Raw genomic sequence first — 25,331 nt, 5'->3', positions numbered from 1 at the left:
CTTTTTTGTTCTTCTTTCTGTTTGTTTCTTCAGGATGGTTCTGGCAGCATTCAGTAGTTACTTCCAGTCTTTGTTCGATGTACTAAACAGAAAAGGCTTTGTTGTTGCTGTAAGTGTAAGACTGAGTGACGGAGACAAGAATCTCAAGGCCTCTGCATTTGCCCAGCTCTTGGATTACCTGTACACTGGCAGTATTCGGGTGACTAAACAAAGTGCGGCGAACATCATGCATGCTGCCAATGGCAGGTACTTCAACTTCGAAGAGGTCAAGCAGGCTTGTACAAAGTTACTCCAGAACACAGGAACAACAGCAGATAATGGTACATGTACCATAGTCCAGAATTCAGGAACACTGGCAGGAAATGGTACCATAGTCCAGAACTTGGGAACAGTTGCAGGAAATTGTACTGGTACAGCAAATGGTATTATAGTCCAGAATTCAGGAACACTGGCAGGAAATGGTGCCATAGTCCAGAACTCAGAAACACCAGCAGGAAATGGTACCATAGTCCAGAACTTGGGAACAGTTGCAGGAAATGGTACTGGTACAGGAAATGGTACCATAGTCCAGAATTCAGGAGCACAATCAGAAAATGGTACTATAGTCCAAAATTTAGGAAAATCAATGCAAGCAGGAAATGGTACCATAGTCCAGAATTCAGGGACACAAGCAGGAAATGGTACCATAGTCCAGAATTCAGGAGCACAAGCAGGAAATAGTACCATAGTCCAGAATTCAGGAGCACAAGCAAGAAATGGTACCATAGTCCAGAATTCAGGGACAGAAGAAGGAAATCGTACCATAGTCCAGAATTCAGGAACACAAGCAGGAAATAGTACCATAGTCCAGAATTCAGGAGAACAAGCAGGAAATGGTACCATAGTCCAGAATGCTGAAGCACAAGCAGGAAAGGGTACCATAGTCCAGAATTCAGGAGCACAAGCAGGAAATGGTACCATAGTCCAGAATTCAGGAGCACAATCAGGAAATGGTACCATAGTCCAGAATTCAGGGACAGAAGAAGGAAATCGTACCATAGTCCAGAATTCAGGGACACAAGCAGGAAATGGTACCATAGTCCAGAATTCAGGAGAACAAGCAGGAAATGGTACCATAGTCCAGAATGCTGAAGCACTAGCAGGAAATGGTACCATAGTCCAGAATTCAAGAGCACAAGCAGGAAATCCTACCATAACCCAGAAATTGGTAACAATGCCAGAAAAGTGGACCATCCCCCTGAATTCACAAATGCTGGCAGAAAAATGTACCATACCCCAGAACTTGGGAATAGTTGCAAGAAATGGCACTGTACTACAGGACTTAGGAACAATGGCAGAAAATGGTACCATAGTTCAGAACTCTGGAACACTGGCGAAAAATAGTGCCACACTCCCAAATTCAGGAACAATGGTAAGAAGTTCCCAGGGAAGGGAAACAGGTGCACTGGCCTCTAGATCTAACGATGTCATGCAGAAAACTGTTGGCATCAACAGCAATGATGACGTCCACGGGAAAGAGAGTTTACATGGTGGTGCAACCTGCAAAACAACAGACAAGCAAAATGAAACATATAAAGCAGCAGCTAGCAGCCAAAGTGCTCCTCTGCAAAATGCTGGTATTGACAAAGAGAAGGAGAAAATTCCCACTTGTGAGGAAGTTTGCAAGCCTCTCAGCAAGACCTTTGAGTCAAACTCTATGCAAGATACTTCTTCAGATGATAACAATGTTTCATCAAGCTGTACCAAGGTCAAGGTAAAAGAGGAGGTACAGGAGTTCCAGTACTTAAGTCAGTTGACATGGACACATGATGCAAAGAAGAAAGCAGCTGATGCAGACCCATTTGACGACAACCCCAAGGAAGAAAAAGCCAGAGAAGAGGATTTGAACCAGTTTCTTCTGAATGAGCTTGAGATGGAACTGGGAGGAATCCCAACCATCGGAGATCTGGACGAGGAACCCATTGTGTGCCACTCGTTGGGTTGGTTTGAGGAGGATTTAGATTGCTCTGAAGGTGAAAGGTCAGAGGTAAGGTCAACAATCGACTCTGACACAGACTGTGGTGATAGTGAAGGGGGCAGGAGGAAGAGAAAATGGTCTGAAGAGACGTTTCAGGGTAAAAAGAGATCAAAGAGGGACATTGATTCAGAGGCTTCAGCTGCACACACAAGTGATGGCAGTGCACTGGACAGCCACTCTCCTGCAAATTACTATCCTTTGTTCATTTCAAAACAACCTTCAACAGAAAGTAGAATACCTGGTGCTCCTCCAGATCCTGTTAGAAAGGATCTGGAGAGATCCAAAATGCCAAGCAACCCCATCATGTTCTTTGGAGACTTTGGTACCACCCAGGACACAAACCTGCAGGGTACTGTTCATGTGAACAAGCCAACAAACATGAAAATGGCAGTTATGTCAAAGAGAGGAGCCTTTCCTCATTCTCAGAATGCACAGCTCAAAACAGTCCACAACCCCAGCATGGGGGTTAAACCGAGAAGTGTTTTCATGTCATTTGGAGACAGAGTTGTCGCTCGAGATCTAGAGGTTACGCAAACGTGAAAAGGGTTGCTGAGTTTTGCAAGAGAAAAGCATTGTGCATCTTACTCACAGCATTCAAAAGTGAAAGCCATCAATATCATGAGCCTCAGCTTGTTTCTGCTTTTTAATACCAGTCCTACCTGGCAAAATATTTATCCAGCCTAAGCAGTTATTTTTACAGGGTTTTAATTTTGCAGTTGAATAGGAAATGTGTTTTTGTTGCAATATTTTAAGTTTGTGGTTGAACCACTTCTGTAGTACTGTACAGTAAAATATGTTGGAAATGTATGCTGTTAATTCTTGAATTTTTGAGGTTTTATGTTCAAGTTTATGCTGTGAAACAGTACTTGCTTGTGTTTCTATTGATGCAGAGGTATGTGGTAGCATTCTATCAGACTTGCATTTTAATAGTGTAACAATTTTTGTCTCTCTCTATCATAGGTTGGACAATCCATTATGAAGTGGAATTCATTCAGAATATCATCATGGCATGTTGGACACAGTCTCTCATTGGCTGGTGTGTTATAGTATCTTATGACCCTTTTCGATTTGTAATGAGTGGGCACTGACTCTCAGTTTTGTAATGATAATTCTAAAAGATTTGTTAAAAGGTAATATTCAAGACAGAAGTCTTTTTTGATTCTTCAATAGGTACTATGTTTGCTTGGACTTCTTATTTCTTGTCTCCAGCCAGAGAGAAACGTGTCTATCAGGCGTTTTTTGAATAAATTTCCAAACTGGTTAGAAAGAAGAAGAAGGAGAAGCATGTAATGTTACAGAACTTTTGTGTGTTTCAGGCTTGTGTGTTCTTGTTTACACTTTTCTGTAACGTTAACGTTAGATGTTTGTTTCTAATAATAATGTTTATAGGATAAAGGATAGACGACCTGAATGAGGTCTTTCACTTAAGATCTTTTAACATCTTTTTAACGAAGAAAAACACATGATTAGCGTGAATAAAGCAAAGGAATACACTGATTTATTTCGTATTTCCATTGCTTGACGAAAGTGAAGATGTTGTTTGCCTTTATTTCATATCACAGAGCTTTCATCTTGTTAGCCTTCATTTTCTTTCATTCCGCGTTCTTAGAGTCTATAACTATATTAAATCGTAAAAATGACATGAAATTCATGATATAATTTCGCCCCCCTCCCACACTTGGGGTTTGTTTACATTTTGCACTTGCCGCCGCGCGGTTGCCAGGGAATCCCTCGATATGCAAATTTTAGAACGTACCATTCCATTCGACGAGGTTGTAGTTACTTTTTATGATTAGAATATTTAGTCCACGACTTTATCGTAGAAAGGCAAGGATTCATTATTCGTCTTCATACACATTATACGTCAATAAATACTCTCTTGAAGCGTCAGAACGATCGGCATGCGGTGTAAAAGTTGTCCGAACTTTTTCGTTCATCCCCACACAACACGAAGTGGACTCGCCGCGGCGCACTTAGCAACGCCTCGGGCGACTACCTCACCATTCAGCACTTGAACGCCGTCGTAGGTGGTCGTCAATTTGCGAGAGCAGCGTACACAACCACAACCCCTTCTGTAAGTTTTACACGTCACGTTTTACGAAGTTTCCGAACCATTCAAAGGCATTTTATCACTAACTACCCGATCTTTACCGTAAATTCACATGCACTTCGCTAACTTTTCAACAAGGGGTTTTGGGGAGGGCAAGGGTTTTGAATCCATGAACGTAGAGCGTGGAAATCTTACCGGTGTATGCAAGTTATTTTTTGCTGACAAAAAGATAGAAACGTAAGGGAAGCCAGTACGTAACTACATGTAACTGCAGTTAACACATCAACAAACTGGACAGACAACCCGGTTGAAAGACTGCATTGTTACGGTGGTAAGGGGAGGGGGCGCCAGCGTCAAATCTTTGTTGAACCATGTATTAAAAGTTGTACGGGGCCCGGGGGTATTTCAAGCCTTGCCGCCAGGATACCACCGACGGTACTTTACACTATTTCTCGTGTTTACTAAGAAGTAACGTTAACTGTTTCTTTATTCAACAGGAAAGTGTAAATGCTAGGAACCCTGGGCAGGGCCGCTTTGCGGGGCCTGACGGGGGCGCGGCCAATCAACATGCTGGCTGGTAAGTTTCACACTAACTTCTCTTCTAACAATAATTATATTGATGTACACATGTTGGTCAGGTATGTAGGTAGATAGCTGTAATGTTAACTGTCTTAACCTACCATTGTAAGTCGTATGTCTTTTTATGACAGGTACAGGGCTTATTTTTTGTTGGTGTTTGTGTCCTGAATAGTTGTATTCTACATGACTGTGTAGTTAAACAGTGAACATGGTGTTTCTCTTTCAGCCCCCCAGGCCCCCCCTGCCCAGGTGTTCACGAAGATTTTCTCCAACATCCCTACCTTGCCGAAGATTGCTGAGTATGCAATGATTTCAACGGGCACTACAATCTGTGCCGTAGAAGCACACATGGTGAGTCCCGTTTCCTCCTTGTCTGCATGACAAGTAAGTTAAAACTCATCCTTAGAAATGACAATTGTTAGATATCATATACATTCATCCGATATCCACAATACACAATTCTGAGACAGATTTTTGTTCTCTGCCCTTGCAGTTCTTTAATCGGAACAAGAAGACGATCGAAACCGAAGACAAATCAACATCGGCAGACACACCAGCGAGGAAGGCACCTACCTACCCCTGGATAGGGGTGGGGCCAGGCTACCAACAAGGGTGGTAAAGAGAATTCTTCAGGAATACCTGGGAAAAAAATCTAAAAACTTGGGAATAAGAAAAAAAAAATACTTTTATGTTTGCCTGTAGTGTTTTTAAATTCAGCTTAACATAAAATTAGATCTGCGTTGGTATTTCTGATGTCTTAACCTAATGTGCAGGTACATACAGTTTGTAAAATCATGTACGTCTTTTTCTAGTTTTCTCTAATATAGGCCAAGAAACAACTAATAACCTCATTATGACATTGAAAGTTATATGTGTTAACGTTATATGGTTGAAAAATTTGACATTTCATTCAGTTGTTATAACATTGTCCCATATTTGTCTTTTTTTGAATGGGGAGTGTGCTATAAGTTTTTCTTTTCTCTTTGCATTTTGACATTTCAAAAACAAAACAAAATTTATCAATCCTTTTATAATGGCAAAACCCTACATCTACATCCCTTCCACTGCCCAACTTGTCCAGGACCCATGCCAGGGGAGACCCCAAGCAGACTTCGGTCTGCTTATGGGCCGGGGTCTCCCCACCATAACATCTGTGGCATGGGATTCCTGGACTCTCAGCTTGTTATTTAAATTTCTATTTTTTTGGCATGTTTTTTAACCAAAATTTATTCATTACATACAGACCCATCCCCTTCCTACTGTCCAGAGCCCATGCCAGGGAAGACCCCAAGCAGACTTCGGTCTGCTTAGGGGCCGGGGTCTCCCTACACATGGGTATCCTGGACTCTCAGCTTGCTGTTTAAATTTCTATTCATTTTGGCATGGTTTTTAAACTAAATTTATAGATTTAACATCCTCACACAGCCGCCACCCCACCCCAATGTCCAGGACCCATGCCAGGGGAGACCCCAAGCAGACTACGGTCTGTTTGCGCGCAGGGGTCTCCCCACTACAACATCTGTGGCATGGGTATCCTGGACTCTCAGCTTGTCATTTTTTCCCCTGAAATTCCTATTTTGGAGTTGATTGGTTTATTTCTGTTTTTTTTTTAATCAAATATTCAAATCGTGTGATTTTTATTGTCACACTCCCCATTCTTTTTGTATATACTGGCACCATATATGGCCTTCTTAAGTCAATATTGACCATTGTAAAATCCTAAGTGACATCAGCCCTACAGCGTCGACTGTGGCAAAACAATCCTATGGCACATTAAACAAATAAAAGGCACATTAAACAACTTAAGAGACAGCACATTAATTACAATACCTTTGCAGGCTATTGTAGAACTTTGATTTTACAGGCTATATATATAAAACCCATGTTACATCTAACAGTCACTAGTTAACGGCAGTTTATTTCAATCTATACCTGTACATTTACTTTGATCTGTACCTGTAAATTTACTTCAATCTATACCTGTAAATAACATGAATATAATGTGTATAACCTGGTAAATTTACGCAGAAAAAAATTGAGAAAACTTGAGAAATGAGCAAAATGTTAATATATTTTGACTGTTGTTAGATCTTGTATTATTGTTTATATCTAGTCTTTGGTCTATCTATGTAGATCTAGGATTTTACACTCGGATGTATAAAACCCATGTTACATGTAATGTTAACAGTCAATAGTTATCTACAGTTTACTTTGATTTGTACCTGTAAATTTACTTCACCTGTACCTGTACCTGTATCTGGCATGAATATAGTGTGTATAACCTGTTAAATGTATACAGAAAAAAGTACCACAGGACAATCATGTTATCAAAATAAAATCTCTCTTCCCAAGTAACAGCCTTGTCTTTGTTATATTTGGTTGATGCTCATTTAACTCAAGCTGTATTATAGGATAACTTACATTGAGTGAGAGTGTGTGAGAGTAAGTAAATGAGTGAGTGAACTAGTGTGTGAGTGAGTGAATGTGTGTGTGTGTGTGTAAGTGTGTGAGTGAGTGAGAGTGAGTGAGTGTGTAAGTATATGAGAGTGAATGTGTGGGTGTATGGGTGTGTGAGTGCGAGTGAATGTGTGAGTGTATGAGTGTGAGAATGTGTGTTTCCGTGAATGAGTAATTAAGTGAATGGGTGTGTGAGTGAGTGAAAGTTATAGAAAAATGATGGTAGAGGGATGTATGGATATATGACTGTCACAGTAATTCTTAATTCAAACACGTTAACACCAAAAAAGTTAGCGGGGTCCTATAGAGCTTGGGAACTGTCACAGCTACACTTGATATACTAGTCTGACTAGTAATATATTAAAGTATAGCTGTGACAGTTGACTGTGGTACTTGTTGTGATAATTGGGTTCATATCAAGTATATTCATTAATGTTAGACTTCCACTGTTGTAATATCCGTACTATTGATAGTTAGAAAACACCCCTCCACTCCAATGTGCATAGCCCAGGTAACATCTAAATATCAAGTGGCTCAAATTTAAAGTAAGAGAACACCGGACTCTCTCTTCCTCTTTGCACCACCACCCGAGCACTGAGCACACGCCATCGTCAACTTCTGTACACTATTAACCATACCTCAGATTAGACGATTATATAAACAGCACCTGAGTGTCTACGACTGAATCTGTTTGAAAACCTACAAGGTATAACATCCACGACCACTTTATGTTCCCCACACAGAAATATGTCATCTGCCAGTTTGGAAGGTACCCAATCACACTATTCCAAACAGAATAGCCAAATTGGACTTGAGCCAGATTTGACTTAAAATATGCTGAGGAGGCATTTTAGTAAAACACGCACCTAAAGTGCAGATGATTTACTGTTGGTACCTTTCCATACAGTAGAGGACTGCCACCGGCCTTTCATCATAATCGCAGTGCCGCTGTTTTGCTCCTTTAAACACAAACTTCAAGCAAAATATCCGAACTGATGTGTTCAAAATTGATAAACACTTATGTGCATAAACATCGCTAAAAGCTTCTAGCAACAGACCGTGCTATTATAACTGGATCATTTTGCATTAGAGAAAAATAGCAGCTGTTTCTCTTAGAACTTGACATCACTTTAGCACATCAGTGAATGGTTTCAATAGGTTTGTACGTCACTGAATAAAGAGAATCTTTTTACATATTTAACCATGACTTTATTCACAACAACGTTTCGGTGACCGTCTGTCACCTTCCTCAGGGCAATTCTGACAATTCTGACTGCTTCACGCTACCAGTATACTCTTTCATGTTCGAATTTCATCGCTTCAATACATATACAAGATCCCTACATACATTATGGATCATTATGATCTTGTTTTGGCACTTCATACATTAGGCTTAGCAATCCCGTTTTCTTTTACGTTTTGAAAGTCAATGGTTGAAATATATATCAAATATTCGAATCGAGACATCCACTGCACATACATATATAAGTTGACATGTTACAGTAGAAATATTGCAGTGAGGCTTTTAGGCAGAAAACAGAGCAGTCAGTAATACGTTTTGTTCTTGAGGCTTCCAGCACGTAACTTTTGGCACTACTAATACCCCCCTCACATTAGGCGAAAATCGATCGAACGACGAGTTTGCGAGCTCTAAATTACGAGGAGGCATGACCCTGACGGGAAGGGGGGAACTCTGCCATTTCTTCGTCGGTAGCAGGGTCATGCCTCCTCGTAATTCAGAGCTCGCAGACTCGTCGTCCAATCGGTTTTCGCCTAATGTGAGGGGGGGGGGGGGGGGGTATAACGACTACTTTGGAAAACTAAAGACTGTCCAGTTTGTGTTTTCGTGATGTCTACACGGTGCACACCACGCAGGTCAGCTCCCTCCCTTCCACATACGGCGGGCACGGCAGCGAGCCGCACCGGGACTCCACGACGTAGAACAGCGCGCCGTCCTCGTTCCCCTCCCCGCCGGGCAGCGCCTCGGGCTCCCCGTCCATGCACACGAACTCCGTGCGGCTGTGGGTGTGGTGGGCGGTCATCAGGTAGCCCCCGTACTCCCGCGTCCAGCCTCCGGGACAGGTCTGGCGGGCGGGGATCATCAGCTGCGCGCGGCGGAACGGTGAGTGACAGACGGCGCACGGCACGTTACGGTCGTGGATCTTGCTAGCGTCGTAGGGAGAGTCCGCGCCGATTTGGTACTCCGCGCCGTACATGTAGGTGTTCTGAAAACCGTCTTTATGCCAGCCCCACTCGGGGTTTGCAGGCAGGCATTGGTAGTTGCTGCCGCCGCCCTTATGGTTGTACCACGCGCCGCCGGCCATCCCAGAGTACACCGTCGCCGTGCCTGCACCACCCTCCTCGCACGACGTCCGCCCCCACCGTACATACACAGCTCCCCCGCCTATTCCTTCATCGCCTTTGCTGCCCTTCTGTCCCGGAGCTCCTCTCTCACCCCTCTGGCCCTCTAAGCCGCGTGGCCCGAGCTTCCCGGGACGGCCCTCCTCCCCCTTCTCTCCGCGAACGCCCCTCGGTCCGGGCGGCCCGGCGTCCCCCTTCGGTCCGAGCGGAGCCACGACCGTGATGTTGTTCACGTTGCTGTTCGCCAACTTCTCCGGACACGAGCCTTCCTCGCCTTCTACTGCTGAGCAGGCAGACAGCAAGGATAGGACAGACGCTGCGAACACGACTACTGTTACCTGACCACTCATCTTGCGTCGGGTCTCAAAGGAAGATCGACTTCCAGCTACCACGTTGGCGGTGTTCGAGAGTGATCGCCAGATGTATCTGAGTTTCTTTAGCCTGCCTAACAGCTTTTATAGTATAGAAGGTCTGGAAATAAGGGAAACAAGAATGTGTTATATCATTCAACAGATGCATGTTTACGGTCCAACCTTTCAACTGATGTAGGCAGCTTGCGTTCGTTAACTTCGGGAGGGCGACCTGCTTTCATCACCTGAGCGGAAAAGTACGTAATGCTTCGCACGCCATGACGTAAAACATCAAAATGAGCCCCTGCCACACACGTAATAGTTTAGCCAACAATGCCCTCCCTTCCTCTTAGTACCTTCCCCAGACCGTGACTGGGAGTAATTGGTGAGAAAGGAAAGTGGAGGAGCTTGCCTACACATCACCGTCTGTGCCAGCCGTCCATGTTTTTCACTTGGAAGTAGCCTGACTAAAATCGCGCTCCTAGCGGCCGGTCTTACGGTGGAAGGGGGTCATTAACCCCAGGCCCAGCCTGCGAGAGATTGTGTAAACACAGGCTAACTCTAATCTCCAAGCAGATTCTACGGTAGCATTAGATAGTATCAAAAGCCGACAGAGGAGTGTTGCCGGCTAAGTTAGGAGTGTGTTTTGCTACATGGCAAATGTACACTGTCCTCTTGGCTGACTATCTCCTGGCCAGTTTGGTACTATTTCATATGCCATTGTAGGATCTGCTTGGAGATTAGCTAACTCAAAAGTAGCTGGGAAAAAGTTTCATTTCAACGAAATACACTCAGTATATATTTGTACAAAAGGTGAGTCCAAGGAGATTTGAATATTTGATGAGTCAAAGTTTGAGTAAAACACCTTAAGTTCTAGGATGGCGCCAAGGAACAAAACTGGCCTGTTCTAGAGTGAGCAATGCTCTTTCCCCTCCTAGAAACTTGCGGGGCGTTTCTGTTATTGTTGTTGAGTAGCGAATGTGTGTACAGGTCACAGGTCGATACAAATCAGGTCATCAGCGTGTGCTGCACAAACATTCAAGCAGATTGCTGGTATTCTCCGAGCAGAGGTTTCGGTCGGGGGCATCGTCCCTTGAGTGAAGGTAGCCGTAAGAAGTCCCGACCCCCGTCCAAAACGTTTTCTTGGAGAATATTTTGTGACCCGGTCTCGACCGCAATCAAGGGTATTCTTGGGACAGACAGTCGAACCTAATTAAGCTTTCTTAAAAGAAGGCAGGGAGTAGGTAGACCCCACATTACGTTAAAGACAATGATCGAAAGAGACATTGATTTGTCAGGGCCTAATTTGTCAGCCATGAAGGATATGCTGTACTGGAAACACTTCATCCAGTGCGAAATTAGCCTGGAGTTCAACCTTATTAGGCTCGTTCCAGACGGTTGGTACCTTCGACTGGAATGATCGGACATGACATTCGTCGGACAATTTTCAGCGAGGCTAACACAGAACCGATCCCAACAGTGATCGACAACGATCTATTTTTAGTTAACAAGACACCCACTTGGATTTGCAAATAAACACAGGCTAGGCAAGACATAAGCACAGAAAACTGATTAATTCCATCACAAAAAGATGGCACTGTTCAAGGAAGACACCAACTTCCATCACAACCTTTCCACGATTACAGACAAAAACTCTCTTTCTAAGATCACAAACCCCACCAATTGCTGAAAATAAAATAGATGTTTAGTGCAATCACCTTTCGGGCAGGGATTTGCAATAAACAATGGTTAATGTCGATTGTTTGAGGTTATCATTGTTTTATCACCATCCGTTGACAGTTTATCCGCCTACAGTTTGCCAAGCTGGTCCTTATGTCAGTTTGTCCGTGTGATAAGGGGCTTTAATTGGTGGGGCTGATATCTAAATACAACTCAGTGTTTGTGGCGACAAGAAACACAAAAGGTCCGGACTGTTACTCGGACGGGGTCCAGAACGTCGCGCACCGGACGCCCTGAGAGTCTGTTCGCACCTAGCATTCATGATCAACGCAGATCACCGGTTTTGGTCAATAGTTAATTTTCCAGTTCAGCCAGTGCTGATATCAACAACGGCGCGGTAAAGCCCCGGTCACAAAGCGCGTACGATTCCTTGCGATTCCTTCCGATGCGCAGGATAAGCGCAGTGCGTCGTAAGTCGGGGGAGAATCGGAAGCAATGGTTTAAGTATATAAAGCCGTGGTCACAAAGCGCGTAGTGCATCGTACGATGAGGTCATAAGAGCGTACCTGCGTCAATCGCAGTGGATCATAGTAAATCGGGGAGCGTCGTATGGCGAAAAATAGAGCTGAAATGGATTTTGAACATGTTCAAAATTTCGCTATCGTCGTAAGATTTTATCTGCCCCCATAGCAGAGTTCATTACGGCAATCTTTTTCTACTGATGAGGTTATAGATTTATGATTTTTTAGCATGCTGTGATGGTTTCAGTTTTCCCTGATATTGTCGATATTGACGAAAAGGGGAAATATATCAGTCGCAACTGCCACAGTCGCAACCAGAGAACAGCGCGCCACGCACAGGTGATGCAGACAATTGTTTGATCGCTTCATGCACGTGAGTTTATAATTAGATCAAATCTCAGTTCTCGTCGGTCTTGGGTCAGTTTACCATAATCGTAATAACCATGGGGACAACTCGAACATAAAGGCAGGCTCTATGAGTCGGAAATATATATGATATAATGCTTATCATTTGATTTTTGTATGATGGCATCTTTTTGTTGATAGCATATCATGATACGATCTTCGAAAGAGCCTGACACGTAGAGCCGGCAAGCAGGCCGAGATAACCATACCAGTACTCACGCTTGATTTGAACTTTTGCTTGTAATACTCTTGTTGTCATGGTCTTTTTTAATTTATTTTTACAGTTAAAGATATTATAGGAAGGTATTTAACAGCTATGTCCACATTTTGTTGGTTAAAGAAGCACAAAAGCGGTCAGACGGCTATACAGAAGAGACACAAGTGAAAAATCGTGCGACGCTGGAAAAATTTTGAACACCATCCGATGCGTTGCGATGGCTTGCGATGCTTACGATTTTCTTGCGATGTACTGCGCTCATCGTACGATATGCGGAATAGTCCATCGCAAGGAATCGTACGCGCTTTGTGACCGGGGCTTAAGTTAGACATCACCACATTCCTTCCTGTGTTGCTAGTTTGGTAGGGAAATAGTGTCAGTATAGCGAGTATAGCAAGTATAAACTCCAAGCAGAGGTTCGGCTTCAGCTGTTTCTGACGAGTTTTTGTAGGGTTTTCCTGCCAAAGAATAGAATAGAATAACTTTATTGCGCAACAATTGTAACAGTTACAATGTATGGCAATGTGAACAACTATATACTAATACAAATAACTAACAACTAATGTAATATAATATAACTAACAACTAATGTAATATAATATAACAGTATAAACAATCTAGTGAGTATCATAAAGCATTATCTCGTTTTTGCAATGAGTTGTAAATAAATTGGCCAACGTAGGCAGATATATGAACAGGACAAGATAATATCAAATGGAATACCTCTGACCTAGCATGTGGTAGTACAATTTCGGACTTACATACAATATTTTGAAATAACTTTTGACGGTCTTCTTCATAAGTCGGACAATCCATTACAAAATGAAATTCATTTTCTATGTCATTATGGCATGTGGGATAAAGTCTCTCATTGGCTGGTATGTTGTAGTGTGGGCCCTTTTCAATTTGTAACGTGTGTGCACTAATCCTTAGTCTCGTTAGGTCATTTCTAAACAATTTGTTTTGAACGGATGAAAGATATTTTTCGAAACAGAATTTTTTTTTATTTTACAATAAGTACTGAGTTTGTTAAAACTTCTTAATTCTTGTCTCCAACCAGAGAGAAACGTGTCTTGCAGACGGTTCTTAAATATATTTCCAAAACGGTTGGCATTAACAAACGAAAGGTAGTGGACGCTACCTGAAACTTCTGACCGTTTCCAAAATCATATCTAGTCGCTTGAGCAACTGCTTTTTATGCGTATAAAAAGGTGACGACCTTTTCGGAAGGCGACGACTGAGAGAAATTAGCGAAGCCAGCTTTTATTAGTCTCCAAGCAGACCCATCGGTGCCTTAGAGATAATATATCAAAGCTGGCAAAGAGTATAGCCGGCCAAAGGGAGATAGCTGGCTAAGGGAGTCAAACGGGCACCTGGTGCCGCTATACTAAGTCCCTGGCCAGCTTTGATACTATTTCTAAGGCACCGTTGGGTCCGCTTGGAGACTAAGCTTTTATCACTATACAGCTTATCGCTGAGATTGTTGAAAAGAGAGGTCGATACCAGTACATGTGTGTATACTTCGGCCGGTTATAACGTTATATATATTTTAAATGCGTTTTGGACACTTGTCTTTTTATTACTGCTCTTCTATTTTCCAGCAGAAAGTTCCCACATAGCGAGATGAGGTTGGCTGTGCTCGCAGCGGTCCTGCTGTGCGCGTTGTCCGCGTGCGACGCCGCCGTTGACCGGGGCCTCCAGGCGGCCGTGCGGGCGGGGTTACTGCAGGCCGCGTGCCCACACTGCGACCTGTGCAGCAGCCGCACCGCGTGTAGGAGGGCCATCGGTAAGGCGCTCTGCGGGCCGCTGTGCGCCCTCTGTAGGAACGCCGACTGTGACGACATGCCGCGGGGTAAGACTGCATTCATTCACTTGGTTACTTACTCCACTCACTGACTCATTAACTGACTTACTCAGTGACCGACTGACTGACTGACTTACTCACTCACTCACTCACTCACTCACTCACTCACTCACTCACTCATCCATTCATTTACCTATTCATGCAGGAAAGTCCGATAATTTTCTAAAACATGCAATAACCCTTCGTTCATTCCTCCAACTGTTCATTTCTTCATTACTTCATCCATCCATCGATCCACCCATGCATTAATTCGTTCTTTCGCTCTCATCCAACTATTCAGTTGGTCACTTACTCTCACGCACTCACTCACTCACTCATTCACTCACTCACTCACTCACTCACTCACTCACTCACTCACTCACTCACTCACTCACTCACTCTCTCATTCACTCACTGAATCACTCACTCACTCAATCTCTCACTCACTCACTCAATCACTCACTCTAGAGTTCGGCGACCTCATACCTCCATGAAATATTCAAGCTTTTGTAAATTTCATGCAACAGACTTGCACATTTTCATGATTCATGCATGGTGATGTTCATCATTGACAAACATACACGTCAAGTATGAAATTCCTATCAATAATCATCGAGCAAATATCATTGCAATTTTCGCATATATTATGCAAATTAGTTCCTAATTAGCATATTTGGCATCTGCTTATGTTCCATCTGTCATAATGTACATTTGTTACATTTATTGAAGTCAAGTTATTGAAATAATGGAATTATAAAATTTCCTCATTAATTATGCAAATAATGTCCTCATTTGCATAACATGTATATCATTATGAACATATTTGCCTAAGCTACCTGCATGCCTAAAATGATGGAAATCCATCATTCCTCTCTGCAGTTATGTTCTTTGCAATGTCTTGACAAAAATACCCCTGCAGTTCCAAAATTAGATGTTAGGGGGTTGAAACTTGGCCCACCATGTCATGACGCTGAAAGCTGTCTACCACCTAATTGTCAAGATCATATCATTTCCGGGACAGGCGATACATTGAAAAAACTGCTATGATAGCATATTCTCATTAATTATGCAAATGTACTCTAATTTTGCATGATTAGTATTTTATCTTGTACAACATTGTCTAAGGTACCTACATACCAAAAATCGTGAAAATCTGTTGTTCCCTTCTTGAGTTATCTGCTTCAGAAGTTTTTGACAAAAAATGCCCCTGCTATCCCCAAACTAGACGCTAGGGGGCCCAAACTTATGTCACTCATTTCTGAGCACAAGAGCTATCTAACACTCAAAAATTGGGACCATAGCTTGTTCAGAACACGAGATAGCAAAACCGGAAGTTGCGCTGCAGTACTAAGGATAGCCGCTAGGGGGCCCAAAATCTAATCACGTCCAGCTTTCATCACACCCTACCAACACACCAAGTATGAAACCAATCCATCCAGCTGTTCTTGGGTTTTCTTGTTGACAGACAGACAGACAGACAGACACACAAACGCAGGGTAAACTAGAGTTCGGCGACCTCATACCTCCATGAAAATTTAGAGCTTTTGTAAATTTCATACAATTGACTAATGCATTAACATAATTTATGCGTGGTGTTGTTCATCATTGACTAACATACACATGTCACAAGTATAAAATTCCAATCATTAGACATAAAGCTGCTTTGCAATTTTTATATAAATTATGCAAATAAGTTCCTCATTACCATATTTGGTATCTGCTTATATTCCATCTATCATAATTAATAAGTGTTACATTTATTGAAGTCCAGTTATTGCTAATAATGGTATTATACAATTTCCTCATTAATTATGCACATAAGGTCCTCATTTGCATAACATGTATATCATTATGAACACCTTTGCCTAAGCTACCTGCACCCCTAAAATGATGCCAATCTGTCAATCCTTTCTGCAGTTATCTTCTTTGGAATGTCTAGACAAAAACGCCCCTGCAGTTCCGAATTTACATGTTAGGGGGCTGAAATCTGCCCCACTTTGTCATGACACTGCAAGCTATCTACCACCCAAATGTCAAGACTATATCATGTCCGGGACAAGAGATACATTGAAAAAACTGCCATGATAGAATATTCTCATTAATTATGCAAATGTACTCCTATTTTGCATAATTAGTATCTTATCTTGTACAACATTGTCTAAGGTACCTACATACCAAAAATCATGAAAATCCATTGTTCCCTTCTTGAGTTATCCTCTTCAGAATTTTTTGACAAAAATGCACCTGCTTTCCCAAACCTAGTCGGTAGGGGGCCAAAACTTATGTCACTTATTTCTGAGCACAAGAGCTATCTAACACTCAAAAATCGTGACCATAGCGTGTTCAGAACACGAGATAGCAAAACCAGAAGTTGCGCTGCAGTATCAAGGGAAGCCGCTAGGGTGCCCAAAATCTAATCACTTCCAGCTTTCATCGCACCCCACCAACACACCAAGTATGAAACTAATCCATCCAGCCGTTCTTGAGTTATCTTGTTGACAGACAGACAGACAGACAGACAGACAGACAGACACACAAACGCTGGGTAAAATATAACCTCCTTGACATTTCATGGAGGTAAATATAACCTCCATGACATTTCATGGAGATAATTAGTTCATTTGAGATCATGTCATGCTCTCGGAGATAGTTAATGGGCCTTGAAACAAGATATGATAAGCTATAACACAGGGCTTTAGCCAGCTCGATTTTTTTTCCGTCAGCCAATACCAATCGTCGTGAAAATCGCGAAAATTAATTTTCCTTATGACACTACAAAGTAGTAAATGTTGCCACTGAGACCTTGAAAAACCGGTTTTAATGAGATTATCGTATGCGAAAGAGCGCCGACACACATTGTCAACAATCATAACAATAGCAAAACAAACAGTGTGTGGCTTTTACAGCCGTGGACAGCGTCCCCAAACCGCCTGTAGCTTCCACCTAGGATTTTTGTCCGTCAAGGTTGACGGATTGCTTTAAAAATTTTTCCGTCAGACGCAGTAAATTTCCGTCAATTGACGGAAAAACGGACGCTGGCTTGAGCCCTGCTATAACATTTGTAACAGGGACGATATTTTTTCAAACAGAATAAGCCTCCGAAACCGCCTCACCAGGCTTGCCAGGCTAAAGAAAACGATCAGATCCGTCCAAATTTGTCTGCTGGAAAGTGACGGTGTAGGACATCCCTTAAACTAAACTAGGAAGTCTTTCCCAGGGACACAACTTCGGAGCATATCGGGGGACTAGAACCGAACACCTCTTGGTATTTTAAGCAAATTCCCACCGTTACGCTTTGCGACGCCACATTTTGTCATCATAAAGTCATATGTTCCCCAAAATCTACCATTATCCACCTTTTTGCACCGTAGTCGTTCCTTTCTCACTACGGCAAACCCAATAAGACGTCGCATTGACTTTTTCTGTCGGCAAAATGCCTCGCAGTCGATAGCACTTGGACTACTAGACGTGTAACTCTGTCATCAAAATATAATAGAATGACAGCGTGACGTCACCCTAGTTGTTTTTTTACTAGATAAGTTAGCTCTAGGGGAATTTGTGAATGAAAAGCAAGGGTAACATGACGTCCATGTTTTTACCAAAACGTGGAAAGTTCGAAGCAACACGGGAAGCTTTAAACTAGCTAGGGATCAGCCGACCACAAAACTGTTGTGCACAACAGTTCACATCATTGAAGTCAAGTCAAAGCTAGTCTAGTCAAAGCCTTTCTACCTCGCTCAAAACATTCTAACGAGGCAACAAAGATGATTCGACGTTTGATTGCGTAACTTGATAATCCACATCAGTGTAAATGATCTTAATGGAGATGTAGTATCATAAAATCTAGTGGATTTTGATCAAAGTCTGCTCCATGGAAATGCAAGGATCACATACAATGTGGCACGTCTTTCCCGAAACTTTAAAAGTGGCCATTGATTCAACCAGACACATGCCGTAGATTGAACGGACGCTAGATTGTGACGTTATGGTTAGTGCTTGGCGTTATAGGAGTCAGGAAAGCAAGTGTGATAAAAGAGTAACCTAGTAGTATCAAATGCTGTACTGGTTCTCTAACGTTGACACAAAATGAATAATTTGTTCCTTCGATTTGGATGACGCCATCTAGGTACATGTATATGAAGTATACTAGCTTGGTACATTTTGGTACAGACCAGACGTCAAGATATGTGAAGGTTATCTCCAAGAAGATCTATCGGTGGAAAAGCAGTATCCAGATTTAAAGGGCTAAACAGTATCGAACAATCATCCGGTGGACTAGTTGGGGCCTACTGGTTAACTCTTTGGATTGCCTTACCACGGATATTTGTTTGGAGATTAGTTGAGATCTCGGAGCAAAAGTTAGAAAACGTCAACACTACCGAAGGCAACGCAAATGTATGGGTCTGTAATAGATCTAGAGCTAATGAAATATTAAAGGATTTGTCAAGTTTATGCTGTTATTCTTCCCACTCCGTCTGTATATAACAGGCTGTATGTGGGAAATAATTTACTTTCAACGTGGAGGTCTTTTCAACCTCCTTGCTTTTAGCTAGATCAAAGAAACGTTTTGATATGTGAATATCTAAATGTAACGGATACGTGTATAGTTTTGATGTGAATAGTCAAAGGAATATGACGTTACTTAATTTAATGTTCTCACGTCTACACGGATACAAAGAAGCGAGACGTCGGCTCATCTATAGGGCTGGGTATCGGTACAGCGTACTGGTACAAAACCGGTTTTTCTTATTGGACCGGTCCAGAAAAACCGGAGCTGAAAAAATTAGGTGGACCGGATGTTGGACCGGTTAGAAAATTAACATATTATTTCATCAGGCATTCACACGTTTTGGCGCTTGCAGGTGGAAGAAAATAACAAGAGTGAAGTAGAGTAGAGTTTATAGTCATTTCTGCCAAGTTTTACAGTCAATCGTACAGGTGCAGTTAGCGTTGTAGGATTTTAAGACGCCAGTGTAAGTCTAATACTCCGTGTAAGTTTAATACTAAGGCGAGGAAGGCCCGTCAAAGTAGAACTGCAACTGTAAACATGTAGACTATTCACACTGCACGATCATTGGTCAGCCGAAATCATGTGATCAAATAATACCATATAAGGTGGCGTGCATAATCCCCTCTGCCATTCTCCCGGAGACATCCGCAGCAAGAAGACACAAGCAGGGTCGTGTTGGCAGCAGTGCAGAGAAACCCTACGCCACGTGTACTGATGAAGCAGAGTTTAGCACAGTTTCCACCTGAAAGGTTTGGGGTGTCGCAGTGGTAACACTTTGTGCAGGGAATTGTCTTTTTCGCATTTTGCTGTCAATTTGTTCCACGTTTGAGTTGTCGGCGAGAATGTGGATGATGGGCGCACATGGGACTGATTTGCATTTCTGAGGTAGTGTGCTGTCTAGATTTGGGTCTCCGGGTGGGTTTATCACGTATTCAGTATGGTAGCTGGGTGGACAATTCAAGTCGAGCTTCCCGTGCGTCCACGACGTTGCCCGATCTAGCTTCGCGTGGCGGAAGCTTGCTTGGGTTGGGGGTAGCGCTGCATTTGAGCGGAATGCAGCAAAGTCTAACGTGTGGTGTTCTTATGTCGTTATCAAACTGTAGATCTTCACAGAAGTCGACAATTATTTCATAGACAGAGGAGAGGACAACGACGACAACATGAGAACAACGAGGACAACCCAAGCAGGCAGACGGACATGGGAATCATGGCAACGGCAGCTACCACAATAACTCACAGCCTGAGTCAGCGATTTTGCCGCCAGAGTTACCATCCTACAGGAGCTGAGAGCGGCGCCATGAAATTTGCATGTGGATGGGACGTCGGTAGATTGTGCACACGTGGCGCGCGTATGCACCTGGTTGATTGAGTTAATACTGCTCGAAGAAACCAGCTCGTGACGTCGGCTGCTTTTATTTGCTGTTGGTCCCCTTACGCCGGGTGTTCTCTGACTACAGCAGTTTGCAGCGAGCACATTGGGTGTGCTGAGATTGGATATCTTGCGTCTGGGACGTAAGTTATGTTGCTGCTTAGGCCTTAGCTCTGACTATGGCAGTTTGCAGCGAGCACACTGGGTGTGCTGAGATTGGATATCTTACGTCTGGGACGTAAGTTATGTTGCTGCTTTAATAGGCCTTAGCTTTGACTATGGCAGTTTGCAGCGAGCACACTGGGTGTGCTGAGATTGGATATCTTACGTCTGGGACGTAAGTTATGTTGCTGCTTTAATAGGCCTTAGCTTTGACTATGGCAGTTTGCAGCGAGCACACTGGGTGTGCTGAGATTGGATATCTTACGTCTGGGACGTAAGTTATGTTGCTGCTTTAATAGGCTTTAGCTTTGACTATGGCAGTTTGCAGCGAGCACACTGGGTGTGCTGAGATTGGATATCTTACGTCTGGGACGTAAGTTATGTTGCGGCTTAGGCCTTAGCTTTGACTATGGCAGTTTGCAGCGAGCACACTGGGTGTGCTGAGATTGGATATCTTACGTCTGGGACGTAAGTTATGTTGCTGCTTTAATAGGCTTTAGCTCTAACTATGGCAGTTTGCAGCGAGCACACTGGGTGTGCTGAGATTGGATATCTTACGTCTGGGACGTAAGTTATGTTGCTGCTTTAATAGGCCTTAGCTTTGACTATGGCAGTTTGCAGCGAGCACACTGGGTGTGCTGAGATTGGATATCTTACGTCTGGGACGTAAGTTATGTTGCTGCTTTAATAGGCTTTAGCTTTGACTATGGCAGTTTGCAGCGAGCACACTGGGTGTGCTGAGATTGGATATCTTGCGTCTGGGACGTAAGTTATGTTGCTGCTTTAATAGGCCTTAGCTTTGACTATGGCAGTTTACAGCGAGCACACTGGGTGTGCAGAGACTGGATATCTTACGTCTGGGACGTAAGTTATGTTGCGGCTTAGGCCTTAGCTTTGACTATGGCAGTTTGCAGCGAGCACACTGGGTGTGCTGAGATTGGAGATATTGCGTCTGGGACGCTATATCAGTTTTATCACACCGGGTGTGCAGAGGTTGGATAATCTCACGTCACACAAGATATGTGGTACGTAATGAACGGGAGACAAGAGTTTCACAGGCGTTACGTGCAGGAGGCAAGTCATCCACCATAGGCTTACGTGAATGAAAGTGTCGGCGACCGTGCCGGCATTCATATGATGGATATAAGGGCTACGTGAATGAAATAGACGTATTTAGTGTGTTAGGTGAGCAATTTGGCAATGGCAGGATTGATACAATTGGTATCGAGGTGTCTACCCAGGGGTATCAGTTGATAGACTTGGGCAGGCGCCACGATGCAGGTGTGTCATGGTAATTAAGATATGAGTTCCCCGGTGACCACATTGGAGGTTAATTAAATTAACCAATGACATCGTCGTGTGCTGTACGAGCATGTGTTGTGATCCAACATGGCGCCGATGACTTCACAGAGGGAGTGAGGTCTGTATATATGCATATTTTATTGTTACGTAGGAGGTCACAACCTCAGGAGTTCAGAGGTCATTAAATCTTTGCTGACGACATCGCCTTTATAGAGAATAGTGAAGAGGAGCTACAACAAGTAACGAGACAATAGACGTCAGTCATGGAGAGTCGGATTGAAAATCAATGCAAGGGAATTTGAGATCATGAGCATCAATACGGCCTCTCCACCAAACTTCAAATTTGATGACTAAGCACTCAAGGTGCACGTGACTTGGGAAGCACGATCACGTAAAGGGACACAGTGTCTCGTGACTAGAAGTTCACTCGGCTCTGTGAGGACTTAACGTAGGGAAAAAGTCCTCATCGGTTGCATTGCAGAGTGCACGTATTGAAGAGTGATCTGGGATTGTTGAATGTGCCTATGTATAATTGCATGGTGAGCAAGGTATATTAGATATGGTCTTGGGACAAATGTTGGAAACTAGGTTGCCCGTAATAAACCTCTCACCATTCACCGCATAAGGGGACTTCGAAAGGCCAATGATAGTCCACAGGCCTACACTGTGATCGCCGTACAAGTTTACACTATGGTTTTCCAGAGAAGCTAACATGTGTGATAAAGGAATTCGCAATGGGAGGGAGTGTGCTGTAAGACTACATATTGGAGAACTCTCAGAATGGTTTAGTGTCTTAACGTGTCATGTATTAGGTAAGAACGTATCTTGTCACTACTCCTCGGTGGACATGTAATAGACGGGGTTATGAGATTAGAGAATACCATGGTTCAGACGTGGGCAGTTCGAGGATTTGGACCTGTTATGGTTACTGTTATCTTGTCATTTAATTGGGTAGGCCGACTACTCTCTCTTGGCAGCCAGGGATTGATGTGCGAGAAGCTTACAATAGGCCGGCCTCAATCGCAAGGGTCTGGAGCGAGCTGCCATTTGGCGCCACTCAAGTGACCTCAATACGACAGTAATTGCCCCAGGTGTGGCAACTGTAGGTTTTGAACCACTCACAGCGCACGTGTGGTGGGTTCTTTGACGTGCCCGGGATATGGCTGTCCCCAGACAGGGGACCTCCATTAACGTCCTATCTGAGTGACGGCCCTAGCCAAAGCTAAGTACTCATTTTCACCTGAGAAAAGCCGTATAAAGTGCCTTTCCCAAGGGCACAAGTATGGTAACACGCAGACTTGGCAGATGACCTGGTTCTCCTCAGTGAAGACTTTTCAGTAAATGGGAATTCAGTTGGGCTAAGTATAAGTAAGAAGAAAATAGAAGTAATGATACTTGAATTGACCAAGATGGAGCAGCGATACTGAAATTAGGTAGGGAAATCTGCAAGAGGTTCTCCTAGGCATCACAGCCAACAAAAGAAAGGGTAGAAGCATTTAAATTAGGAACAGAATGAGGCTTGGAGCTGCTACCTGTATAAAACGTAAGAGGGTATGGAAAGCCAGACACACTAAGCTGGGAAGTAGAATGCATAGGTGCAATGCGTGTGTGCTTTCTACGGTATTGTATAGTGCAGAAACTTGGCAAACAATTACAGAAAGATAAGAGAAATACTTTGACACTGCAGACCAGAGGGGTTATTTGCCATACAGCATTTTGAGACTGAGATGGCAACAATACATCTCAAACTAGGAAGTTGGCCGAGGAACAGTGCAGCCAATCCTGTCTACATGGGTTCGCAAAGCACGGGTGCGGTGGTGGCGGTGCATGATGGTCGATTGAGTAAGGGGATAAGAATGGGGATAATAAGGAAGGGGATAATGAGGATGGGGAGAGATACTTTCATGTGAAAGTATGGGAAAGCAGTGATTATGCCTATTGCAGGACATTGGGAGGAGCCAGCGCGACGGAGGCACTGCCCCCATCACTAATGAGGATGATCCAATGATTGTCAGTGTGGATACTTTGCTATTCACACTGCACGATCATTGGTCAGCCGAAATCATGTGATCAAATAATACCATATAAGGTGGCGTGCATAATCCCCTCTGCCATTCTCCCGGAGACATCCGCAGCTCAGAAGTGCAAGGTGGGGCAGACCTGGCACATGAACAGGTGACAATGAAAGAAAGAGCGGATGAATAACACTATGTAAGACGGGTGTATAATCCATACTGGCTTTCATCTGGATAAATCCATAATACTAGTGCCGAAGAGCAAAGTGGGGCCGACCTGTAGCGAGTGGGAAAAGTGGATAGAGTGTTGTGAGGAGGGGAAGCGCTTTTCTTTCCCCACCCACCCGCCCTTATAGCCATTGCTGGGACTCGGCTTCCACCGCGCGACTTCGGCACTGCCCCCATCACTAATGAGGATGATCCAATGATTGTCAGTGTGGATACTTTGCTTGCCATACTCGTGAGAGTGGCCGTCCATCACAATACTCCACCAAACAGATTTCTTTGTTGTGAAATGTACCATTGGTATGAGTCATACTGAATCAGGTCCAGGTTCCGGTCCGGACCTAGACCTGATCCTCTGGACCTGAACCGGACCTGAATTTTCTGTACCGGTACCCACCCCTACTCATCTATGTTAGAGTACACGCGGCCGATGCACCGGTGAAGCACAGTACATTGTATCAGTCTCCTTGATTGTATGTTTCCCTAGGCCTTGTATATTATTGTCTATACACAAGTCATACGATAGACGACCTGTAACGTTACAAAGCTCGTTGGTTCATGAACGTGTAATAAAGGTTTTTCATTTTTACCTCCTTTCGAAAAAAAACACGAAATACAATGATTTATCAAGTGTTTCACGGCTTGACGCAAGTATCGATGCTGTTTTACTTTGTGTCATACCACAGAGCTTCCATCTTGTTAGTCTTCTTTTTACTTCATTCCGTTTTCTTGAATTTTATTTGTCGTAAAATGACATAAAATTCATGATAAAATTTCGCCCCCCTCCCACACCTGGGCGTTTGTTTACACTTTGCACTTGTTGCCGCGCAGTTGCTAAGGAATCCCCAGATATGCAAATTTTAGAACGGGCCATTCGTTCGAGGAGGTTATTCTAACGTTTATAGCACTACATTATTTAGACAAAAAATGTTATTGTGGAAAGTTAGGACGTCATTTTTCATTTTTATTTCATTGATATTCAACATCAAATGCTTTCTTGTAACATCAAAATGATTGGAATGTAGTAAAATCTTGTCCCAGTTTTTATAGTCATCCCCACAAAACATGAAGTGGATTCGCCGCGGGGCACTTAGCAACGATCCAGGCGACTACCTCATCATTCTGCACTTGGACGCCCCCGAGAGAGGACGTCGACGTAGCGTTACCTTTGCAGTATCAAAGCGTATACAACAACAGCACCTTCTGTAAGTTTTATAAACGTCATGTAACCATATTTTCTAACCATTCAAAGGCATTTGATCACTAAC

At 43.3% G+C, this 25,331-nt stretch overlaps 3 protein-coding genes across 5 annotated transcripts in view; 2 read left to right on the top strand and 1 right to left on the bottom strand.

Annotated features, from left to right (window-relative positions):
- LOC118412864 (16S rRNA endonuclease CdiA-like) overlaps positions 1-6,772 on the top strand; it is an 8,463-nt gene extending 1,691 nt beyond the window's left edge. The window contains exons 3-6 of one of the 2 annotated variants that reach the window (XM_035815911.1): positions 34-4,091; positions 4,565-4,644; positions 4,873-4,997; positions 5,140-6,772. In XM_035815911.1, the coding sequence (XP_035671804.1) occupies positions 34-2,557 (2,524 nt within the window). In that variant the 3' untranslated portion in view covers positions 2,558-4,091; positions 4,565-4,644; positions 4,873-4,997; positions 5,140-6,772. The remainder of the gene's footprint in view (positions 1-33; positions 4,092-4,564; positions 4,645-4,872; positions 4,998-5,139) is intronic. The other variant, XM_035815912.1, reaches the window with a different exon arrangement.
- The window catches only part of LOC118412868, a 38,594-nt gene that overhangs the window by 10,619 nt on the left and 2,644 nt on the right, over positions 1-25,331 (top strand). The window contains exon 1 of one of the 2 annotated variants that reach the window (XM_035815916.1): positions 24,841-25,268. The exons of the other annotated variant lie outside the window; for it this stretch is intronic. Within the exon in view, the coding sequence (XP_035671809.1) occupies positions 25,129-25,268 (140 nt within the window). The 5' untranslated portion in view covers positions 24,841-25,128. Of the gene's footprint in view, positions 1-24,840; positions 25,269-25,331 lie in introns of those variants that run through there. 2 annotated transcript variants of the gene reach the window in all.
- Positions 8,882-10,268, bottom strand: LOC118412867 (short-chain collagen C4-like). The gene has a single exon (XM_035815915.1). It carries the CDS (start codon positions 9,812-9,814, stop codon positions 8,957-8,959), a length of 858 nt encoding a protein of 285 aa, XP_035671808.1. The 5' UTR covers positions 9,815-10,268; the 3' UTR covers positions 8,882-8,956.

The sequence above is a fragment of the Branchiostoma floridae genome, chromosome 4, assembly GCF_000003815.2.
Source record: "Branchiostoma floridae strain S238N-H82 chromosome 4, Bfl_VNyyK, whole genome shotgun sequence".
NCBI lineage: Eukaryota > Metazoa > Chordata > Leptocardii > Amphioxiformes > Branchiostomatidae > Branchiostoma > Branchiostoma floridae.
The sequence above is the reverse complement of the archived record's forward strand: the minus strand, read 5'-3'. Positions and strand labels throughout refer to the sequence as shown.

Bases quoted from the DNA above. Each gene is read 5' to 3' on its own strand.
- LOC118412867 (XM_035815915.1), bottom strand. From the start codon at position 9,814: ATGAGTGGTCAGGTAACAGTAGTCGTGTTCGCAGCGTCTGTCCTATCC.